General features: G+C 49.8%; 2 protein-coding genes across 2 annotated transcripts; one reads left to right on the top strand and one right to left on the bottom strand.

Moving 5' to 3' along the window:
• Positions 1 to 979: 979 nt before the first annotated feature.
• On the top strand, positions 980 to 7,306 carry SMARCB1 (SWI/SNF related BAF chromatin remodeling complex subunit B1). The gene is made up of 10 exons (XM_080984477.1): positions 980 to 1,182; positions 1,334 to 1,445; positions 2,375 to 2,404; positions 3,304 to 3,433; positions 3,971 to 4,108; positions 4,667 to 4,794; positions 5,560 to 5,726; positions 6,005 to 6,195; positions 6,477 to 6,608; positions 6,993 to 7,306. Exons 1-10 carry the CDS (start codon positions 1,090 to 1,092, stop codon positions 7,030 to 7,032), a joined length of 1,161 nt encoding a protein of 386 aa, XP_080840603.1. The 5' UTR covers positions 980 to 1,089; the 3' UTR covers positions 7,033 to 7,306.
• A 1,566-nt stretch (positions 7,307 to 8,872) lies between these two features.
• Positions 8,873 to 15,594, bottom strand: LOC308465759 (derlin-3-like). The gene is made up of 7 exons (XM_080985967.1): positions 15,269 to 15,594; positions 14,793 to 14,858; positions 14,471 to 14,544; positions 12,897 to 12,990; positions 11,933 to 12,128; positions 10,362 to 10,452; positions 8,873 to 9,694 (listed from the first exon to the last, which is right to left on the bottom strand). The coding sequence occupies exons 1-7, from the start codon at positions 15,359 to 15,361 to the stop codon at positions 9,589 to 9,591; spliced, it is 720 nt and encodes a 239-aa protein (XP_080842093.1). The 5' UTR covers positions 15,362 to 15,594; the 3' UTR covers positions 8,873 to 9,588.
• Positions 15,595 to 21,068: the final 5,474 nt, after the last annotated feature.

Here is a 21,068-nt window from a genome sequence, read left to right as displayed (position 1 = left end):
GTACTCGAAATGCAAAACGACTTGGATTTCTCTCACCCTCCTAAATTGTTAGGATTGGCTAGTTTAAGGGGCAATCCCAGGGTAGGATCCACCAGGAGGAGCAGTTTCGGATGCAGCAGATCTCCACGCTCAGCCAGTTGAACTCCCCAGCTGAAGATCATAGCTAACCTTCCCTTTTTTTGCAGGAAATTCCCTTATTCCCGCTGCTTCCCGCTGCTATCCCAGATTGTTAGATATCTCGTAGACTGTCCCTGGGACAGGTGAGGCTGCTGATCCCTTATTTTTGAGGCTGCTGATCCCTTATTTTCGAGGCTGCTGATCCCTTATTTTCAAATCTGAAAGTTGACAGCCATGATGAAGATAGTGCAACTGCTCTCCCCAGGGAAGTTTGCCTGGTGCCTTCACTATACACCTTTAGGCGCCAGGCAAAAACGTTCCTTTTCAGCCAGGCCTTTGCCTGACTTGACCTACATCCTATACCATTTTTTTAAAATGCTGGCTCTTTTGGAGGGTTTTATTGGGTTGCTGGTTTCGTTTTGATTTTATGTATTTGATATTTTATATGAACCGCCCTGAGACCTTCGGGTATAGGGCGGTATAGAAATTAAATAAATAAAATAAATACATAAATAACTCGCTCATCCCAGCTCAGACAGTCCGGGCTGCTGGGAGCACCAGTCAGAAGGGAGGTAAGAGCGCCCTCTAGAGGGCTTTTTGCGCGGCGCAGCCAAAGGCCTGCGGACAGGCTCCACCCCTAGAGTTCAGCCAATCCCGCCCTCCAGGGGAGGGAAGGGGCGGGATTTCCTTTTCATAACCTTCCCCCCTCCGGCGTGGGAGGAGGAAAGAAAGAAAGGAAAACCCGCCCTTCCCCTCGCGCAGGCGCAGTGGGGAGCTGGAAGCGCAGCAGGGAGGCGGGAGGGGCATGGGGCGTGGCGTCCACCGCCCTCCCGCCGCCGGCAAGGAGCCTGGCTGCCGTGGCCGCGCGTGCGCACTAGCCCTCCCAGTTAGGCCGCGGCCGCCTCCCGTCGCTTTTTCCCGGCCCGGCCTGCTTCATCCCTCCCGGCCTTGCCTCACGCCGCCGCCGCCGAGATGATGATGATGGCGCTGAGCAAGACCTTCGGGCAGAAGCCCGTCAAGTTCCAGCTGGAGGAGGACGGCGAGTTCTTCATGATAGGCTCTGAGGTGAGGAGGGAGCGGGGCGCGGCGGCGGCCGAGGGAGGCGGAGGGGCTGGAGCGTCGCCTCCCGCGCTCGTTGGGGGAGGCTGGGGGGGGTCCCAGTCGAGCGGGCGGCGGCGCCTGACGAGGCGGGTCCTGTGGCTGCGTCCCCTTGCAGGTGGGCAACTACCTGCGGATGTTCCGGGGCTCCCTGTACAAGCGCTACCCGTCGCTCTGGAGGCGCCTGGCCACGGTGGAGGAGCGCAAGAAGATCGTCGCCTCTTCCCACGGTGGGTGAGCAGGGCGGGCAGGCCCCCAACCCCACCCCACACACAAGGCCGAATTTACCTATAAGCTAAACAAGCTGTAGTTTAGGGCCCCACTCTCTTGGGCCCCCCCCCCAAAAAAATTATGAGTCTTTGTGTTTCTAAAGGAACTTTTGTTACTGCCAAATGCCAATGTGTTTGCATTATTAGGTTCATGAATAAATCATTTTAAGTTACAGCTTCATAATTATTTCACTATTAATATACTACTTAATTGTATTTCAGTTCGACAATTACTTTGATAAAAGACATATTTTGTTTTGTTCATATGGCTTTAGATACCTATTAGGTCCACAAATTACCATATAGCATATATTCAACACAAAAAAGAGTGACAATTTGTTGTTGACAAAGGAGAGCTGGACATATAAAAGGCTTCATAATTATTTCACTATTAATATACTTCTTTAATTGTATTTTAGTTCAACAATTACTTTGATAAAATACATATTTTGTTGTGTGCATATGGCTTTCGATACCTATTAGGTCCATAAATTACCATATAGCAGATATTTAACACAAAAAAGGGACAATTTGTTGTTGACAAAGGACAGCTGGACATATAAAGGGCCTTATTATCTTCAGTAGCGTAGGGCCTCATCAAACCTAAATCCAGCCCTGCCCACACACACCAACCCGCTGGTAGGAGGAAGGGAGGACCACTTCCTGGCCAGCCCCTTTCCAGGACCCCCCCCCCCCCTTGTTGGCTATGCAGCCTCAAGCAGCGGGAGGGGTTTTTGTGGGGAGGGGGTTGCAGCCCTTCCAAGGAGGGGGAGGAGGTTGTGCTGTTGTCATCGTCTCCCATCCCTAACTCCCCACCCCACCAGCCAGCATTGCAAGGTCCCCGGCATCAGCATCTGCCCCTTTGACATTTTCTTCTCTCTTCCCCACAGAAAACCAACGGAGTCACAGTCCCAGAAGATGTAAGTCGAAACTTGGGGGTCTCTTCTTCTTACTGAGGCTCTGCTTTGCTTGCACCGAGTCTTCCTGCAGTGTCCAAAGGGCTACCTGATATATGCTGAATTTGCTTTGCCGCCTCTTTGATTTTAAGATTTTCTGGTCTTATCTGTGGAGCCCAGAGTAGGGGTCGGGGAGCCTCACGTTGCTTTTTGACAAGCAAGGATGTCTTCCCTGAAGAAGAGCATCTCCCTCTTCCTGCAGGGCCTTGGATTCCAGCACTGTGCCAAACGCTTGTTAGCATTTCTGGTAGCTCTTAGATATGCAGCTTTTTTCTTCTCGTGGGTGTAGAGGTGGCAACGAGCGATCTTGCCATGGGTTTAGCAATCTAGTACGCAAGCCGAGTGGGGAGAGGGATGCACCTGCCACTCTACTGGTGCTAAATCCTCGCTCAGCTCAGAATAGGAAAGGGATAAATCCTGCCCACCTTTACATCCCCTCAGTATAGACTTTGGGCCGGTCCTGGTTTCTTTGAATCAGCCCTGGATATAGGATATCCTTCCAAGAGTGTGTCTGGAGTTTGTCTCAGGGACTGGACAGCATAGGTCTCTTAAAAGATTTTTGAAGGGCAGGGATGTGCTATATTCTGCCTAACCTGAAAGTGACTTGTGTTCTTCAAGTGTTTGCAAAGGGAGAGTTTTTAGCTCCGTTTTGTGAAAGCTGCTTGTCAGAAACGCAGGAGAAAGGGGGCCAGGGAAGCTCACTTTATTCTATGGGCAGTCTGGCTCCAGCCCATGCGGACTATTGAAGGGACCATGAAATGGGTGACTGCATCTCTTAGCGGTGGGGGGGGGGATCTCCTCACCTGGCAGATGATACCCCTCATGATCCACACCACTTTCTCTTCCTCCCTCTCCTCTTTTAGATCACGGTTATACCACACTGGCCACAAGTGTGACTCTCTTGAAAGCCTCTGAAGTAGAAGAGATCCTGGATGGAAATGATGAGAAATACAAGGCAGTCTCCATCAGCACTGAGCCTCCCACCTACCTTAGGTAGTTACATATTTATATATTGCCTTCCCCCAAAGGAGCTTGAGGTTATGTGCATGGTGCTGCTGCTCCCACATTTCATCCTCAAAACAACCCTGTAGGTTAGGCTAAGAGTTGGTGACTGGCCAAGATCACATAGTGAGCTTCATGGGCAGGTAGTGATTTGAGCCAGGGTCTCCCCAGTCCTAGCCTGATGCTCTAAGCACTATACCACAGTGGCTCTCCTTTCTGGGAAAAGAAAAGCCAAACAAGGCAGAAAGAAACTGTGTGAAGAAAGACCCTCAGTTTCCTCAGGAGACTTGCAGCATAATGAAAAGTTCTAAAAGTTACTCACTTTAACCAACAGCTCTTGATTTTCCCGTCAGTGGGATCCTGGGTTGTATTAGTAGTCTAGTCTTATGTTATTTGAGTCACTATATTTGCAGCATGTTGCAGATGAAGGGTCATGCCATTGAGGTTTGTGTGCGTTCACTCTCACACACATACAAATGCTTAGGTTCTGAAGATTGTTCCCCATTCACCAGTGGTCTCCTCTCCTAGAGAACAGAAGGCAAAAAGGAACAGTCAGTGGGTTCCAACCCTTCCCAACAGCTCCCACCACCTTGATGCTGTGCCATGCTCGACCACCATTAACAGAAATCGGATGGGCAGAGACAAGAAAAGAACCTTCCCCCTCTGGTAAGTTTGTTGCTGGCTCTTAGGAAGAAGTGAGGAAACATTGACACACAAGGTAATGCTGAGCGTATGGACAGAGGAAGCCGATTTGCAGATCTGAGGGCTGGGGCTGTCATAGAGTGGATCCGCTGAAATGAGTGAACATGACTAACTTCAGTCCATTCACTTCAGCGGGTCTGCTCCCAAGTGGAACTTGGTTGGCTACAACCCTGAGTTTCCCAGCATTGGTCCTTCTCATCAGAATGGGGCTAATCATCAACTTCTAACAGGGAAGCAGGATGCTGCAATTCTTCATATACTCCCGTCCTTTAGTTGAACACTGGGGCAAGGCTTGATTTTGGGAGCTCAGATTTGTCTAGGAAGCCCTGCTCTCCTCCCAGGAAGAGTTCTCCCTATCCCTGACGTGGCATGCACTCTATGTATGTTCTTTTGTTTCCTGGCTCTTCCAATGAAAACAAGCTCTGGGCCTTGAAACTCTCATGCTTCTTTCCCCCCACCCACATGGAGGCACTGTTCCTGCCTCCCCAAATGTCTCTGTCCTGCCCCCCTTTTGTATTTTAGCTTTGATGACCACGACCCAGCCGTGATCCACGAGAACGCCTCCCAGCCAGAGGTGCTGGTTCCCATCCGCCTCGACATGGAAATTGACGGGCAGAAACTGAGAGACGCTTTTACATGGAACATGAATGGTGTGTAGGAGAGAAGAAGTGGACAATCCAACGTTATATAAAGTATGACCTTTCCTAATGCCTTATAGTTCAGCTGCTCTGCTTCAGAAAAATAGCAGAAACAAAATCCAGTGGTTGCAGAAGTTGCTGAGGAGGCAGCAGTTTGAGAAGGAGTTTAATTTGGGGGCTAGTTTTAGGGGTTGGGCAAATGCTGTGGGCTGCATCCTGGTCAAATGTGCATTGCCAAGAACCCCCTGGACCTCCTTGACACCATTACAGGCTACTTGTTCACCCGTCCCTGGTCTGGCACAGCAGAGATGAGCAAGGAAACAGCTGCAGGAAAGATGTTGTAACAGGCATCTGGTGGCTACTCTCTGGATGCTGGACTATGTGGGCCCCTTTGGCCTGATCCAGCAACTCAGACAGTAGAGCATGAGACTCTTTTAATCTCAGGGTTGATTCCTGCACTGCAAGAGGTTTGACTAGATGACCCTCATGGTTCCTCCCAACTCCACAATTCTATGATTCTTTGCTCTTGTATAGAGGAAAAGGGGAGTAGCTGCCACTGCCTAATTATTCATAGATTTGTCTGTTAAGCGAGTAGATGGGAACAATGCTGAGCTAAGAGGCAGAGAGCAGGGGGCAGAGGCAGATTCACTGAGGGGTATCTTAACAAGCTCCCTTTTGTAGGCTGCTTAAGATCCATCATTTTAGGGTGCAGTAAGTAAGCTGCTAGATATTAGACAAGCACCATGGCAACAATCTGGATTTCTTTGCTTCCATCAGAAAAACTAATGACCCCGGAAATGTTTTCGGAGATTCTCTGCGATGATCTGGATTTGAATCCCCTGACCTTTGTCCCGGCAATCGCGTCAGCAATACGGCAGCAGATTGAATCCTACCCTACAGACAGTATTCTGGAGGACCAGTCAGATCAACGCGTCATTATTAAGGCAAGGAGACTTAGACATAGTTGGTTCTGAAAGTGACTCTTGCTTGAGGCACACTGCAATGGATTTCCCAGTGATGTGCTGAGTTCAAGTTGTACCCAAAGTAAAGGAGGACCTGCCAGTGGGGCTATATGCAAAATCCTTAGCACTTAGAAGGAAGGGAAAGGGAGGAAGGCATTTCCATTTTCCTCATTAGTCCACACCAAGGCAGGGTGGGGGCAAAGGGGTTGGCTTAAGGGCATTTGAAATATAGGATACTCAGTTGTGGCATTTGCATCTAGCTCAACATCCATGTGGGGAACATCTCCCTGGTAGACCAGTTTGAGTGGGACATGTCTGAAAAGGAGAACTCCCCAGAAAAGTTTGCCCTGAAGCTGTGCTCAGAACTCGGGCTGGGCGGCGAGTTCGTCACCACCATCGCTTACAGTATCCGGGGGCAGCTGAGCTGGCATCAGAAGACGTACGCATTCAGGTAAGGGGTGCAACTGGTGCTTCTGTAGGATTGCAAAATGGGGGGGGGGGAGGTAGCAAATCCTATATTGTTTGGATATCCTGACCACAAGGCTCCAGCTAGTGTGTAACAGAGGCTGATCTGCTTGGTGGTGTGTCCTCCATAGTCTACTGCCTGCTTGGCTTCGGGCGTGCTGCTGGTTCTTCGTGTGATGCCCCATGATGGATCTGGCTTCAAATTAAAGCACATGCCCAAGTTCTCCAGGCTTTGGGGCTGAGCTGTGTTTCTTCCCCCTCTTCCAGTGAGAACCCCCTGCCAACGGTGGAGATTGCCATTCGTAACACTGGGGATGCCGACCAGTGGTGCCCTCTACTTGAAACCCTGACGGATGCAGAAATGGAGAAGAAAATTCGAGACCAAGACAGAAACACAAGGTGCGCCTTCCCCTGCGTACTGCCTTTTTGTCAAAGACATGAGCTGAGAAGGGGAAGGTTTCGTTTTGTTTTGCCTCTTGTGACTTTGCAAGCATCTCTCGTTTACTATGCAAGCTGAACTCCAGACCTCAGCAAGAAGCACAGGGGTCCCATTAGGTTACTTGGCCATTACAACTTCCCACTGCAGCAAATGCCGCTGGTTGGTCGAAGTGGGACTTCTTGGAAACGTTTCCTCATAGATATCATGGGACGGCGTTGCAGTTTGGGGGGATGTGTTTTCACACCCACCTGCAGTTGCTCCGGTCTAAGCTAAAACAATCCCCCACATCTGCTGCTGCTGCTGTTGCCATCGCTGTTCATAACAATTTGTTTTCTTCCTTGCAGGCGGATGAGACGTTTGGCTAACACAGCTCCAGCTTGGTAACCCTCCTGAAGTGGACAAGAGGATTCAGCCTCCAGGCTGTGTCCATGAGGAGCCAAGCGTAGGGCAAGCATTTGTTATGCTTTCTATGCCCACCTGGGGACTGGCGGTACTTGCATTGGCTGGCCCAGCAGACCAGAGGGATGGTGACCTCTCCACCTCGTGGGTACCTGTCAAACAAGGGGTCCAATAAAGACCTGTGGCAGCTGTCTGAGCCCTTCTCTCCCCCCTCCCCCAAAAACCTTAGGACAAGTTTTTAAATAAATGAATAATAATTTTTGTTTGTCAGGCCTTCTCTGATGTGCATTCCCAGTTCTCTTTCCTGCCTTTGCCTTCCAAGTCTACACCACTGATGGGGCAGCCTTGGCTTCCCAGATGTTGATGAACTACAGCTTGCATCAGTCCTAACAAGCACAGTAAATGGGCCAAGCATGATGGGAGTTGCAGTTCAACCACATCTGGAGCCCCAAAGGTTCTCTCCTCCTAGTCCAGATTAGCACTGGTGATTTTTTGTTTTTTATTAATATTATTTCACACAGCAGCGGCTTTTTTCTTTTTCTGCAGCCCATCCTTCTGTACAAAGATGAGGGGTGCTCATCTTTGTACAGAAGGATGGGTTAGGGTTGTTTTTAAGTCTTAAAATGTGTCTGTACAGGAGTCAATCTGCTCTACATGCTCTTAGCAGAATGAGCCCAGTGCAGTTTCTGAATATGTCTTAAAAGCAACAACAAGAACAGTCTGTGTTGGGACTGTTGCCTGTTATGTGTTAACAAAGCACTTGAATCTGGCATGGGGTGGAGGCTGCCTTCTCCCTCCCCAATCCCATTGCACACTACAGCAGAATACTGCCAGGGCAGGTCATGCTTATTGCCAGAACTTTGAACTGGCATTGTGGGTCTCCAGTGCATGCAGCTGTATGCAAGCCCAGCCAAGCAGCACCAACAGAAGCTGCAGCTGGAGAATCCACCAGGTTTAGGCAGGGCTTGAATGAATTAAATAAGCAATTTGTCACAGGCAGTGCCTTCAGGCTGGTTGGTACTTTGTACATTCTCCCCACCGAGGGCATCTTCTGTTTCCAACATCTGTCTCTTAAACATTAACAAGAGCCACAAGAGGACTGAGCCAGAGTGATGTGCCCGAGTCTAATGGTTGGATATTCAACAATTTGAATTGTTGACTTCACAGAGAAACACAGGTACTTCTCTCCCCTCTGTAAGCTAATACTTTTTTGTACAGTTTTAAAGGCGCTGCTGTTTGTGTGCTACCTTTAAAAAAAACTATTTTCTAATGTGAGTTGGATGATGTTACATGATAGAAATGACAGACCGCCTCCTGCTCCCTGGAAAGCAACTGTTGCATGAACACTTCATCCCTTTCCAGGACCAGCACATCCTGATATTCATACAACACTAAGGCTATTGTCATGTTGCCAGTATCCCATCCCAGAATCTGCTTCTGTGAAGCAGCCCAGTGTTGACCCATGGCTTTGGCCTTTACCACTGGCTTGCCATGGGATGAAGCCAGGGAGTATTCAGAATGGCTTCTGGGTGAGCATCTGCATCTTTTTCCTTCTCTGATTCCTCTACGTGAGCTGCAGCTAGTTAGGGGAAGCCCAAAATGTGAGGAAGGCTCCCTTGGAGGCTGCAGAGCCCAGCCAAGGTCCATCAGTTTCAAGGCATGCCCTGGGTTTCTGAGACTATAGGACCAGAACTTCAGGCAGCAGCTTTTATATTAAACCAAGTTTTATAAAACATGATATCAGGCACTTTAACTGCTGCCTGAGAATAATGTCAAGGCTCAGGACCCAGAAAGAAGCAAAAGATGTAGCCAAGAGACAAACAGATTTTGGATTCAGGTCTCACTTTAATTAGCCCCACTCACCCAGAGTTTCTTGAGGCATTGGCTTGTATATTTGCAGCCACAGCTGCAAAACAGGAGAGGCTTACTCCTGAGATCCAGAGCTGTAACTTTAAAGGACACAGTGGCTATGCACTCTATTTTGCTTCCCACATTTATTATTTTTACAGAGGTTGAAATAAATTGGCAAAACAGTGGGGTAGGTGAGGGAATGCTGGAGAGGCAGGTGGTCAGGGCCGCAGACATCTCATGGAATTAGTACTGGCTGCACAAGAACTGCCCAGTGAGGCCTGAGAATGCTGAAACATGCTAGGCCAAATTCTGGGTGAGATCCAGAGTTGAGGCAGGGGGGCAGTTCCACCAACAGCCTATCTTCTCGGGCCCAGCAACAGGAGATTGGATTTTTTGGTTTAACGTGGAAGTTGACTGAGTGCAAGGTTCAGCATCTGCCCAGTTGCCTTCTGCCTGTAGTTTGTCCAGTGCAAATTCATCGTCTTCTAGTCCTTTGCAGCATCTGGCACATAAACAGACTTCCCCCCCCATCTTATCCACAACACTAGAGGACAGCTTAGCAGCAGAAGGGAATTGGAGTGGCAGGAGAATGCAACCGACCCAGCTGTGGTGCTGCTCAGGGGGCTATCCACACACCTGTCCGTGCAGAACAGTCTCAGTCTTCGGCAGAAGGGACTTGCTGTGCCATCACTATTGGGGCTCCTGTGGCAGGTTTTGGTCTGGAGCAGGCATTGGGTGGTCTTCCGGGAGCGGATTGTAGTTGGGGTCTTCTTCGGGAGGATCAAATACCAGCTTTCTGCGAAGGAAAACCCCAACCACAAAATGAGATCCATGCCGCAAAGACAAAACACACACTTTCCTACACTGGAAGAGGAGCTCAAATGAGCTGCTCCTTCCCTTTTGCTTGCTTGCTTGTTTTTGTGGGAGGCTGTTACAAAACAGGTCCCTGTTCTGAGACACAACAGCACCGAAAAGAACATCAAGATCTCTAAACATGCTCTAAATCTCCTAAGCAGGACCAGAAACATTTAACTTAACAGGATGGACCTATAAGCAAAGGAAGGGTCTGTGGCTGGCAACCTGCATTGTAGGAGCAGTTTGCCTTTCTTATAACACTATAACACGGGGTGCGTAGAGCTTGCTGGGACCTGCTTAGCCTTCCCAAATGTTGTATGGCACCAAGCGTACACTGGGGAACCAACGAGGCTCATTGGTGGTATTTGTCTCTGTTAACGTTTTGAGGTGTATACAACCAAAATGTATGTGTAGTCCTTTTCCATTTCCTTTTATGCCTGCTCTATTCCTTCAAACACTGAAGATCCTTTCTAGTCAAGGCAGGAGAAAAACGCCACATCTGCGTCCATCATAATACTGCCTCTCCAGGTGCTTCTGTGGTCGAATGAGGGTGGCCATTCTTCAGCCTGCTTTGTAGGACTGCCTGATAAAGTTGGCGGTTTACTTACAGGAATCCTGGTGTTAGTAACAACTTTTTCCCTCCGGGTTGGTTGGGAAAGACATCCTCAAGGAAGTAATAGACGTGACCCACGGCTATTCCTACAGGAGAAACAAAGGTCTGAGAAACTACAATCTAGATCTTTTGCCAGTATAGCTAGAGGCAATGGCTTCGTTTCCATAGCCCACCACCCAAATACATTTCCCTTGGTGCACTGCTGGTTTGTGACAATTTGCCACCAGAATCTTCTGCAGTGTAGCAGCAGTTCAAAGAGAAGATGAGGCATGAGCCCTGTAAATTGAGACACTTCTTAAACCCTGCAGGTACGGACACTGATTTCAATAAGGTAAAAACACCTGCATTTGACAACTGTTTGGGATAGGATGACACTCTTAGGGTCATTGACCCAGCAGCGTAGCCTCTGGCCAATAGGAAACAGAATCTCTGCCTCTCTGCTTCCACCTTATCAGGATGACAGAATCTGTTGGGTCACTAGTGTGTGCTGTCAGAGCTGGGGGAGAAACCTGCTTTCAAAAGCAGGAGAACCAGGGGATGTTACTATGTGCTATCACTGCTCAAACCCATCCTCCTTTTTCTCCCTACCCGTCCCCCCACAAGCCAGCCACCTCCATCCAGTCTTGGGACTCTTCTCCACAGCAGCACATTTCCCAGACCAGGCATGGCCAAACTTGGCCATCTAGCCATTTGGGGACTACAACTCCCATCATCCCTAGCTAACAGGTCCAGTTGTCAGGGATGATGGGAACTGTAGTCCCAAAACAGCTGGAGGGCCAAGTTTGGCCATGCCTGTCCTAGACTGTCCCCATGAACTGCACTGTCTTGCCTGTATATCCCCTTTTTCTAACTGCTTCCCAAACCAGGTGCTGATCCTGTGGATACAGCCATAGCTAGCTGCAAGCCTTGGAGAAGCCGCCTCCAGGCACTGACTGAGTGTTTTGCCTCATCAACACCCACACATAACACTCCTAAAAGATAACATCTTGAAACACTACACCAGCATTATCAGCATGTTACCTTTCATAGCATCTGAATAGTCCTCAAGGCAGCAAAGCAACTATCTGCAAGGGAGCTGCAGAGGCAGCACAGCCCTCACCTGGCAAAGCCTTTGTGAGCAGTGGCATAGCATGGTTTGCCAGTGCTCGGGGCAAGGAAAGTATTGCAACCCAAACTGGTGTCTCCATGCAGCCTCTGCTGCTGCTGCTGCTGCTGCTGCTGCCGCCAGACAGAGCTGTGGAGCAGCGGTGGGACATACATGTGCATCTCCCTGCTGCCGCCACCTGCCCGCCTCCCCCACCAGTGGAGGGACGCCCCCTGGCCAAGGGATGCAAAGGCCCGTCCTCTCCCACCTCCTGCATGGTGTACTGCTCAGGTGAGACAGATGGGCAGGACAGGGAGCTCCTCCAGTCAGGGTGGCAGGTGCAGCAGTGCACCCCTTTAAAAAAGTGTGCATGGGCAATTACCCCGGTAGCCCCAGCCCCATGCTATGCCACTGACTCTGAGAACCAGCTCCTCACAGATATACCAAGAAGCTCTGCAAGAAGAGGAAGCTCCCGCCCTCACCTAAGAGGTCAATGATGATGGAATTGCCCAGCAGCAGTGAGAAGCCCATCAGGACCCAGGGCAGGAAAGGCGCCTGGAAGTTCAGCAGCCCAAAAAAGTTCATGCGGATATAGGGATTCCTCCGGCTCCACACATAAACCAGCATGATGGTGAAGGCCTGGCCCAGGAAGAAGAGGCTGGCAAAGAGTCCAAAAAGCTGAGAGCTACAGAGTCAAGGCAGGGGGTGGGGAGAGATTTAATTGGCTCAACAAAGGCTGAAAGAGTCCCCTAAAACAGCTTCCTATCATCATTATTATTATTTATTACCTGCCCTTCAGTTTAAGGTCCGAGGGAGGTCACAACTATTTAAAAATACAATATTAAAACAAATTACCACCCTAACCTCTTGGCAGTGGAACTACCAGAAGCACTCCCTCTGCAGGTCTTAATGCCCAAGAGGGTATTGCAGATCTTGCGATCCTGCAGATACTTGGAGGCAAAGTCGTTTTGAGCTCTAAACACTAATGAGAGCACCTTGGAATTGGGTCCAGAATAAGGCTGGGCAATATATTGATACATCATCCAAAACCAGTTTGAAGTCTGAATTGTGGCAATCTCTTTCAAAAATTTTGACCTGGCAATATATAGTGAATCGTGCGTGTGTGTGCTATGGAAAAATTACGATGCAGGAAAAGCCATGAAGCCAGCCAAGCTTCATCCTTATTCCAGACATCGTGATATATAGGTATTTCGAGATGTTTAGCTGGTGATATATCAGGATGTTGAAAAACCAGGTATTGCCCAGCCCTAGTCTAGAAGCAAACTGGCAACCAATGCAGCAATTTTAAAAACAGATTATGTGAGTTCTAAAAGCCTTTCATGATCCTTCAGAATGGACAGGGTGGCAGCCCCTTTGCCATGGTCCCAGGTGAGAGCAAAACCAATCCAGAAGCAGAACAATGAGAGAATTAACGGGAAAGGATACTGTCATAAGAAACCCTCCAAAGAGGAACATGAAGATGAAGTCTGCAGTCCTTCCGCGGAAAGAGCCTTCTTCCAGCATCCTGCAGTATCTGTACCTGTGAGCAGGCAGCAATGGAGGGAGGTAATAAAGGAAACTAACGGATGGATGGGTTGCTAGGCAGAATAGCCCTAGGGCTAATGCAGACACAAGTCATTTCACCACAAAAACAGCCACTTGGGCAAGGGTGGGCAGATCTGAACCAAACCACAGAGCCTTTTACCTTGAGGGCAGAAGGTTGCCCAACACATCTGGTTAGAGGCAGCACCTTTGGCCCTGCTGCAGCACAGTGTGAACTTGGCTGGGGATTTGGCTTCAGAAGGACTGGAGATTCATTTGAAAACAATAGCAACTTGCATACCCTAACCCTAACCCTGAGCAGCCCTTGGCTAGAGGGTAGCAGGACATACATGGAGCTCCTCTTTTTTGGGGTGCCCCAACTGCAAATTTCATAAGTATACATAGGAGTTTCCAATACTCTGGAGAAAGCATCTTGTTAACAGGCTTTCAGTCCTAAGAAGAGAGATTTTGTATGCTATGGTTACTAGGCATGGAAGTTTCTGATCTCATCATCATCCATTCATCTCAGCAACGCCCTGCTCCAAAAGTATGCGAGGGGTATGGTCTGAATACCCCTATTACTGTGGCACAGATCAAATCCTCTCCATCTATTCCAGTTCCTGACTTGGGCCAGGCTTCCTTCTAGCAAGCTGAGATTTGCCTTGTTTCCCATCTGAGCTGTGCAGCTAAGTGGGCTTCCTAGGCCTGGGAAGAAAATTCCCACCAAACTTAAGAGTTCTGAGTTTTACAACTTGGACCAATTTGATACTTTGCTCTACAATTTAATGTGGTGGTTTGTGTGCTGCTACTTAACATGTGCAAAGGACACGGGTGGCGCTGTGGATTAAACCACAGAGCTTAGGACTTGCCGATCAGAAGGTCGGCGGTTCGAATCCCCGTGACGGAGTGAGCTCCCGTTGCTCGGTCCCTGCTCCTGCCAACCTAGCAGTTTGAAAGCACATCAAAGTGCAAGTAGATAAATAGGTACCGCTCCAGCGGGAAGGTAAACGGTGTTTCCATGCGCTGCTCTTAGTCCTGCCGGCCACATGACCCAGAAGCTGTACGCCGGCTCCCTTGGCCAATAAAGCGAGATGAGCGCCGCAACCCCAGAGTCGCTCACGACTGGACCTAATTGTCAGGGGTCCCTTTACCTATTTAACATGTGCAGCCCGTGTCTCCCTCCCAGTCCATGAACTGGGGTATAGTCCTTGCTCACACGTTGTAGGTGAGCCACATGGTCAGAAACTGCTGTGAGAGCTACCGCTAAGAGACCATATGAATTTTGGCTCCTGTTACTTTTAGGATTCTGCTCTCCAGCTGCTTTTTTTTGTCTTAAGGGCTGTGTTGTTTACCCATGCAGACCTTCAGAGGCAGCAGAGGCAAAGGGCAGGTCATGCTGCTGTCAGGATAAGCCAAGAACACTTTTTGAAAGGGGCAGAGAGAGAGCGCAAAAATAAGTAGTCAGGGTCAAAGGATACAGGAATATCATGTTGAAGAAGAAGCTGAATCCCAGCGGCCCAAAAAACAGGAAGTTGGTGATGAGTCGCCAGATCTGCAAGAAAAGGAGAAAAGGAAAGAGCACCAGGTGGCCAAATACAGCACCAACCCCAGCGCCACCAGATGCACACACAGTCTTCTTGCAAGAAGCCTGTTGCTTGCTTCCGCCAACACTTCCTGAGAACTCCCCTGTCCCCAGAAATAGGTCCTTTCTGAAGCGAGCATGGGACTGCCAAACAGCCACTGCAAACACATCCTGCCCTGAGGCTAGTAAGCAAACGGGGGGGCAGGGCCAGGCCTCACCTGAAACTTCCTGAAAATGAGATCCGGATTGAAATACAGCTGGAAAGGCGTGATGAACTCCAGTTGCTGCAAAATACAAAAAGGCAGGCAATGGGCTGAGCAGGGATCCTGGGCGCACAGCAAAGGCAGCGCCTGCCTGGCTCTGATGGGCTTTCCAGGTAGCCCTGCCTCGTCCGCCCTTCATCCCAGCTGGTTCCCAGGAAGAGGAGAGGCGTGCAATGCCGTCCTCGTGCAATCCCCACTCGGGGCAGCAGAGCCCAAGGGCTGCTGGCAAGAGAGGGAACGGAAACCGCCACCCCAGGCCCGAGGCAAGGGCGATGGGGCTGCTGCTGCCTCCGCCGCCCAGAGCCACCCTCGGGCCGGAAAGAAAATGCGCTCCATACAAGGCAGGCGGGCATCGCACCGGGCGGGCTGTTGCGGCTCTCCCTGATGGATTTCCGCCTGCCTCCCTTTCTCTCCCCCTCCCCAGCGATTACCACGGCAGCGGTGGTGATGACGCAGGCGGTGGTGTAGGCGCGCGTCACGGCGGGGATGCCCAGGTACTCCGCGGCGAATCCTTGGTAGGCCATGGCGGGAGAACGAGGAGACCCGGGGCAAGAGCGGAAAGGGCTGCGCGCCCTTTAAGGTCGGGTCTCCCGGAGCGGCCAAGCCCCTTCGTCTATCAAGCCGCTGATAGGGCGGGGAGAGGGCGCAGGGGCGTGGTGGAAAGAGAGCGCAGCCACTCAGGAGCACTCACAGGCGCGCCAAGGGCTGGAGGGATGCCACTCTCTATGCAGCGGGGCAGGGCAAGTAAGGAGTGACGGGTTTGGAAGCCAATGGCATGGCGCGAGCTGTGTTGTTGTGTCGGGGAAAGAAAAAGCCACGTGGCCGTGGCCGGCGGACGGTCGGCCAATCAGCAAGGAGGCGTCTATTTGCTGGAGCCTTCCGTTGCTATGGCTGCCTCTCTGTGGGGCCACGGAGACATGAAGTGATAGAGGCGTTTCATGGAACGGATAGGAGATTTCCGAGCCTAACTGCTAGATGGAGAAACTCTCGGAATTTCGCTGGAGGAATCGAATGCTGCGCGCGCACCCTAGACATGCAACGCACGTGGCTTAGGTCCCAAAGAATTCTGGACTGGAAGAACCGGACTGGAAGAATCCACGACCAGAAAGAAGAGGAGTTGCAAGAGGACTGGAGGAAACTTAAGGACTGTTTGAATAAATATTGTAATATAAAATATTAGAAATTACTTGTGAGAAACAAATAGGCCTAGGATTAAACTAAGTTATAATTAAATAAATGGGCTTTAGAATGTTAAGAAAAGTGAATAAGATGGACTATAATTGTTTTAGTTTATTTATGATATTAGAAAGCCGTTACTTTTAATTACAAGGAAACTCAGAAGAGAGGGATTTGAGGAAGTCAACCAAGATGTTTAAAAGGTTGGATTTGTGAAGAATTAAGTTGTTATTGTTTATCTGTTTATCGTTCCCTTTTTTCTGTTTTCGTGTATCATTTTGCTTTGTGGTTTGTGTGGAAAATCTAATAAAAATTTATTTTTTAAAAAAAGAATTATGGGAACTATGGTTTGTACAGGGTGCTGGGAATTGTAGTTCTGTGAGGCGTAATCCACAGTTCCCAGGAGCTTTTTTTGTGAGAAGCGGGGCTTGCTTCTGATGTAAGGTGTGCAGGCAGTCCTGCCCACGTCTCATCCAACTCCACCCTCCACTGGGCTATGGCCCCCAGAGGGTTCACGGGAGGCAATGCGGCCCTGCATCTGCTGCGTTTATCTGCAGGATCCTACCCTTCTTCAAAGGGAAGGGAGCAGAGAGGGCCAAGAAGGGGCCGGCTGGTGGGCTTTCTTTTTTTTCCAATTTTTTTATTGATTTTCACAACAGGACTGAAATAAACAGCAGAGGAGAAAGTGGGCACCCTTGCCTGGTTCCCTTCTCAATTCTAATTTCCTCTGAAACCACATTATTTACAATAATTTTGGCTTTTTGTTCTAGATAGATCGCTTTAATACCATTTAAAAAATCATGGCCTATCCCCATGCTCTCTAAATTATGTAACATAAAACTCCAAGATACATTGTCAAAGGCTTTCTCTGCATCAATAAACAGTGACATTGCTTTACAACTCTTTCTTGCTTCTAAGTTTTCCAAAATATCCACAACATTTCTAATGTTGTCTTTCATATGTCTTCCAGGCAGAAATCCTACCTGGTTTTTATGAATATACTTAGATAAAACCTTCTTTAGCCTGTTGGCCAATATATTTGCAAAAATTTTGTAATCCACATTGAGTAGGGAGATTGGCTGGTGGGATTTCAACGTGTGCCATGTCCACAACCTCAGATTATTTGCTGCCAGGGGAGGCCAGAAGGGCGGCCGGGACTCTGGTCTGCTCACCCCTCATCCAGCAGCACCTGGCAGAGGCACAACCTCCCCCAAGGGATGGGCTGCCTGGGCGGCCTATGTAAAGCCCAGGTAGGCATCCCAGAGTTGATGTGGGAGGAGAGCGCATCCTGCCTGCCAGAGGCACTAAGCAGTATCAGAAGAGGGAGGCGGCTCTGCAGTCCTGGTGGCTTTTCCCCAGCAACCGGGTCTTTAGCAGCCAGTCCAGCCCTCCACCTGCAGATGCTCCCGACCCCCTTAAGACAGCCGCCGCAGTCTGCTCCTTTCTTTCTTTTCTAAAAGTCAATCCTTTATTAGCCATAGTAAACCACACGTGATCAAACAAACGCCGTATACAAATACGAGCTCAGTATAGCAAGGTTTGTCCAGAGAAAATCAATTTGCATAAATAATACAATATAACACTACCACATCACCGATCAATTAAGAACCACTAAATCTCTTTATAATGGCCCAGTCTTTCTGCATGGACAGCACTCAAAAATTCAGCCACTATTAAAGGAATTCGATCATTCCTGTCCGAGAGCAAGTCTTGAACCGTTGGTGGCATATACCGTAATTGAGCCTGTTGAGTTGTAAGGCCTCTAATAATTGTCTTCTGGCATAAATGCCAAAATCACAAGAAAAGAAAATATACTCCAAAGTATCAGGTTCCTGTTTACTACATTTGCAGAGACGCTCTGCTTCTGGGAGAACTAAATATCTTCCTCTTACTATCATCGAGGGAAACATATTAAATCTGGCTAACATAAACAGCCTGCACAATTCATGATTCTTCAGATTTGTCATGTTTCCCTTTTGAAAATCTCTACACAAAGGGAGAGGGGAACAAGTGCTGTGCTTTGCAACCTCAAGAGTGGAGAGAACACTTTTTCTGCTCCTTTCTTCCAGCCTGACCCTAGCAGGCCTCAACTCTCGCACCAGGTGGCTCCCGAGAGCAGCCAAAGACTGAATGCAGGTCCGTACCTTGCATCTCAAGCACATCCAAAGCGACTGGGAATACTGGGAACTGTAGTTTGCTGCTCACAGAACTATAGTTCCAACCCTACCACTGAACAAATTTCAGTTCCCGGGATTCTTTAGGGAAAGTCTTGTGATGTACACTGTGGATCTGCCCTGAGACTGGCTGGAAAGGCACACGTGCCCTTTTGGGGATTGGGTCCCCAAAAGGAAACAAGAAACAGGTTAGGCCGGCGGGACAGTCATAATAACCCCATAGTCGCTTTTGACTGGACTTAACTGTCTAGGGGTCCTTTAAGGTAAAGGTAAAGGACCCCTGACCATTAGGTCCAGTCGTGACCGACTCTGGGGTTGCGGCGCTCATCTCACTTTATTGGCCGAGGGAGCCGGCGTACAGCTTCCGGGTCATGTGGCCAGCATGACTAAGCCGCTTCTGGCGAACCAGAGCAGCGCACGGAAACACCGGTTACCTTCCCGCCAGAGCGGTACCTATTTATCTACTTGCACTTTGAGGTGCTTTCGAACTGCTAGGTTGGCAGGAGCAGAGACCGAGCAACGGAAACTCACCCTGTCGCGGGGATTCGAACCGCTGACCTTCTGATCGGCAAGTCTTAGGCTCTGTGGTTTAACCCACAGCACCACCCGCGTCCCATAGGGGGTCCTTTACCTTTACCATAATAACATCAAAACAGCCCTGGTGGATCAGGCATCCAGCATTCTGCTCTCCCGGTGGCCAACCAGATGCCCCAATACACAGGAGCCAACTCCTAGGGGCCTTTGGGGCTTCAGCGCCCTCTCCCCATAAAATATTTGAGGGGGCTGCCCTCCCCCCAAAGTTGATGGGCATTGCCATTCAGATAGTGTGCATGCACCGCATCATGCGATTGATTATGTGGGGTGGGGCTTACCTGCCCCCCCCCCCGCAGCCAGTATTTTATTCAAGTTGGAACCTGTGCTCCAATGGGAAACCCACAATCAGGATTTGAACCCTCTCCCCTGCTGCGGTTTCCAGCAACCGATATTCACAAGCATTGCGGCTTCTGAATATGAAGACAGAGCAGAGACCCTTGTGGCTAGCATTAACCATCGACAAGCCGATTCCAGGATCCTTTTGCACGTCCATGAAATGGGATATAGGACCGCTCGGATCTCCCGCATAGCTGTCAACTTTTCCCTTTTCTTGCGAGGAATCCTATTTGGAATAAGGGAGTTTCCCTTAAAAAGGGGGAAATGTTGACAGCTACGCCCTAGAGAGAAGGTGTTTGTGACAGAGTCCCAGGAGCAGCACGTGACAGTTTGATGGATCATGCCCCAGTGGTGGAAAATCATTCCAGGCTCACCCAGCCCAAGAGTGTTTGTTTGTTTGTTTGTTTGTTTGTTTGTGCGTGCGTGCGTAATCTTTATGATGAGAGAGATACTCAGTCCCGAACACTCAAGCCCAGCCCATCTGCTTCGGAGGGTGTCCTGCAGGCTGTCGTCACACAGACGCTGGCAGTCTGCTCCTCCTCCTGGCCAGAGTGGATCAGACCGGTATTTTACGCGTTTAATGGGGTGCAACAGACAGCTCAGGAAGCAGGCGTGTAAAAATTCACAGCCTGGAAAGGTGCGAAGGTCAACAGGAGCACTAGTAGTCATAGTGACTGGGAGGTTTTTGGTGTCCTGTGCAATGATCAGTCCCCAAATGAGAAGGGATAAACAGAGAACTACGGAGCAAGCATTGCAAATGAGCCGCTTCTTCGCTTCCCGGGGTAATGGGTGACTAAATAGCTGCATTCCTGCCTCCAAAAGCCCAGGCCGACCCTGCAGGACTTTCCCTCTCCCAGCCCCAGTCGCCTCGCCCTCCTCGGCCGGCTGGACTTCCAGCAGAATGAAGGCGCTGCAGAAGATGGTACCGCTTTCGCGATCCACTGATTTCTTCCAGCGATTCCTGCAGGGGGAAATCCAACAAGAGATAAGATTGGGGGGGGGGGGGGAGGCTTCGTGGCGCGGAAAGCAAACGGGGTGGTTGGCCGGCGAGAGGTTCGGGGGGTTTTCTGGGTCCAGGAACTCGGGGCGATCCAAACGTCAGATATGAGGATGCCCCGGAGGCGCTTGGAGTCAAGGAGGGCCTGAGCCGGTTGCCTGCAGGAGGCCGAGCGGAAAAGTGTGCTCCCGCCTGGAGGTGCTCAGTAGGATTTGTTGTTGTTGTTGTTTAGTCGTGTCGGACTCTTCGTGACCCCCTGGACCAGAGCACGCCAGGCACTCCTGTCTTCCACTGCCTCCCGCAGTTTGGTCAAACTCATGCTGGTAGCTTCGAGAACACTGTCCCACCATCTCGTCCTCTGTCGTCCCCTTCTCCTTGTGCCCTCCATCTTTCCCAACATCAGGGTCTTTTCCAGGGAGTCTTCTCTTCTCAAGAGGTGGCCAAAGTATTGGAGCCTCAGCTTCAGGATCTGTCCTTCCAGTGAGCACTCAGGGCTGATTTCCTTAAGAATGGATAGGTTTGATCTTCTTGCAGTCCACGGGACTCTCAAGAGTCTCCTCCAGCACCATAATTCAAAAGCATCAATTCTTCGGCCATCAGCCTTCTTTATGGTCCAGCTCTCACTTCCATACATCACTACTGGGAAAACCATAGCTTTTACTATACGGACCTTTGCTGGCAAGGTGATGTCTCTACATAGAATATCAGAATTGTAGAGCTGGAACGGGCCACAAGGGTCATCCAGTTCAACCCCTTGCAATGCAGGAAACTTTTGCCCAACTGGGACTCGAACCCACGACTCTTGAGATGAAGAGCCTCATGCTGTACCCACTGAGCTATCCCAGCTGTCAAGTGTCACAGTACTGTAGTCGAGGTAGTTTGGCAGTCTTCCCCCCTCCCCCGCAAAAACCAGAGATCTGTGCAGCAATCAAAATGCAATTGTCTTGCTGCTCT

Source organism: Podarcis pityusensis, assembly GCF_964106645.2.
Source record: "Podarcis pityusensis genome assembly, chromosome: 16".
In the NCBI taxonomy this organism is placed as follows: Eukaryota; Metazoa; Chordata; class Lepidosauria; order Squamata; family Lacertidae; genus Podarcis; species Podarcis pityusensis.
This window is presented reverse-complemented; position numbering and strand designations above follow the sequence as displayed.

Coding starts and splice junctions, on each gene's coding strand:
- SMARCB1 (XM_080984477.1), top strand. CDS start 1,090: ATGATGATGATGGCGCTGAGCAAGACCTTCGGGCAGAAGCCCGTCAAG. Junction 1,446..2,374: donor GATCGTCGCCTCTTCCCACG/GTGGGTGAGCAG, acceptor TCTTCCCCACAG/AAAACCAACGGAGTCACAGT. Junction 4,795..5,559: donor TTTTACATGGAACATGAATG/GTGTGTAGGAGA, acceptor TGCTTCCATCAG/AAAAACTAATGACCCCGGAA.
- LOC308465759 (XM_080985967.1), bottom strand. CDS start 15,361: ATGGCCTACCAAGGATTCGCCGCGGAGTACCTGGGCATCCCCGCCGTG. Junction 14,859..15,268: donor TCATCACCACCGCTGCCGTG/GTAATCGCTGGG, acceptor TGTATTTTGCAG/CAACTGGAGTTCATCACGCC. Junction 10,453..11,932: donor CATCATCATTGACCTCTTAG/GTGAGGGCGGGA, acceptor TTTCTCCTGTAG/GAATAGCCGTGGGTCACGTC.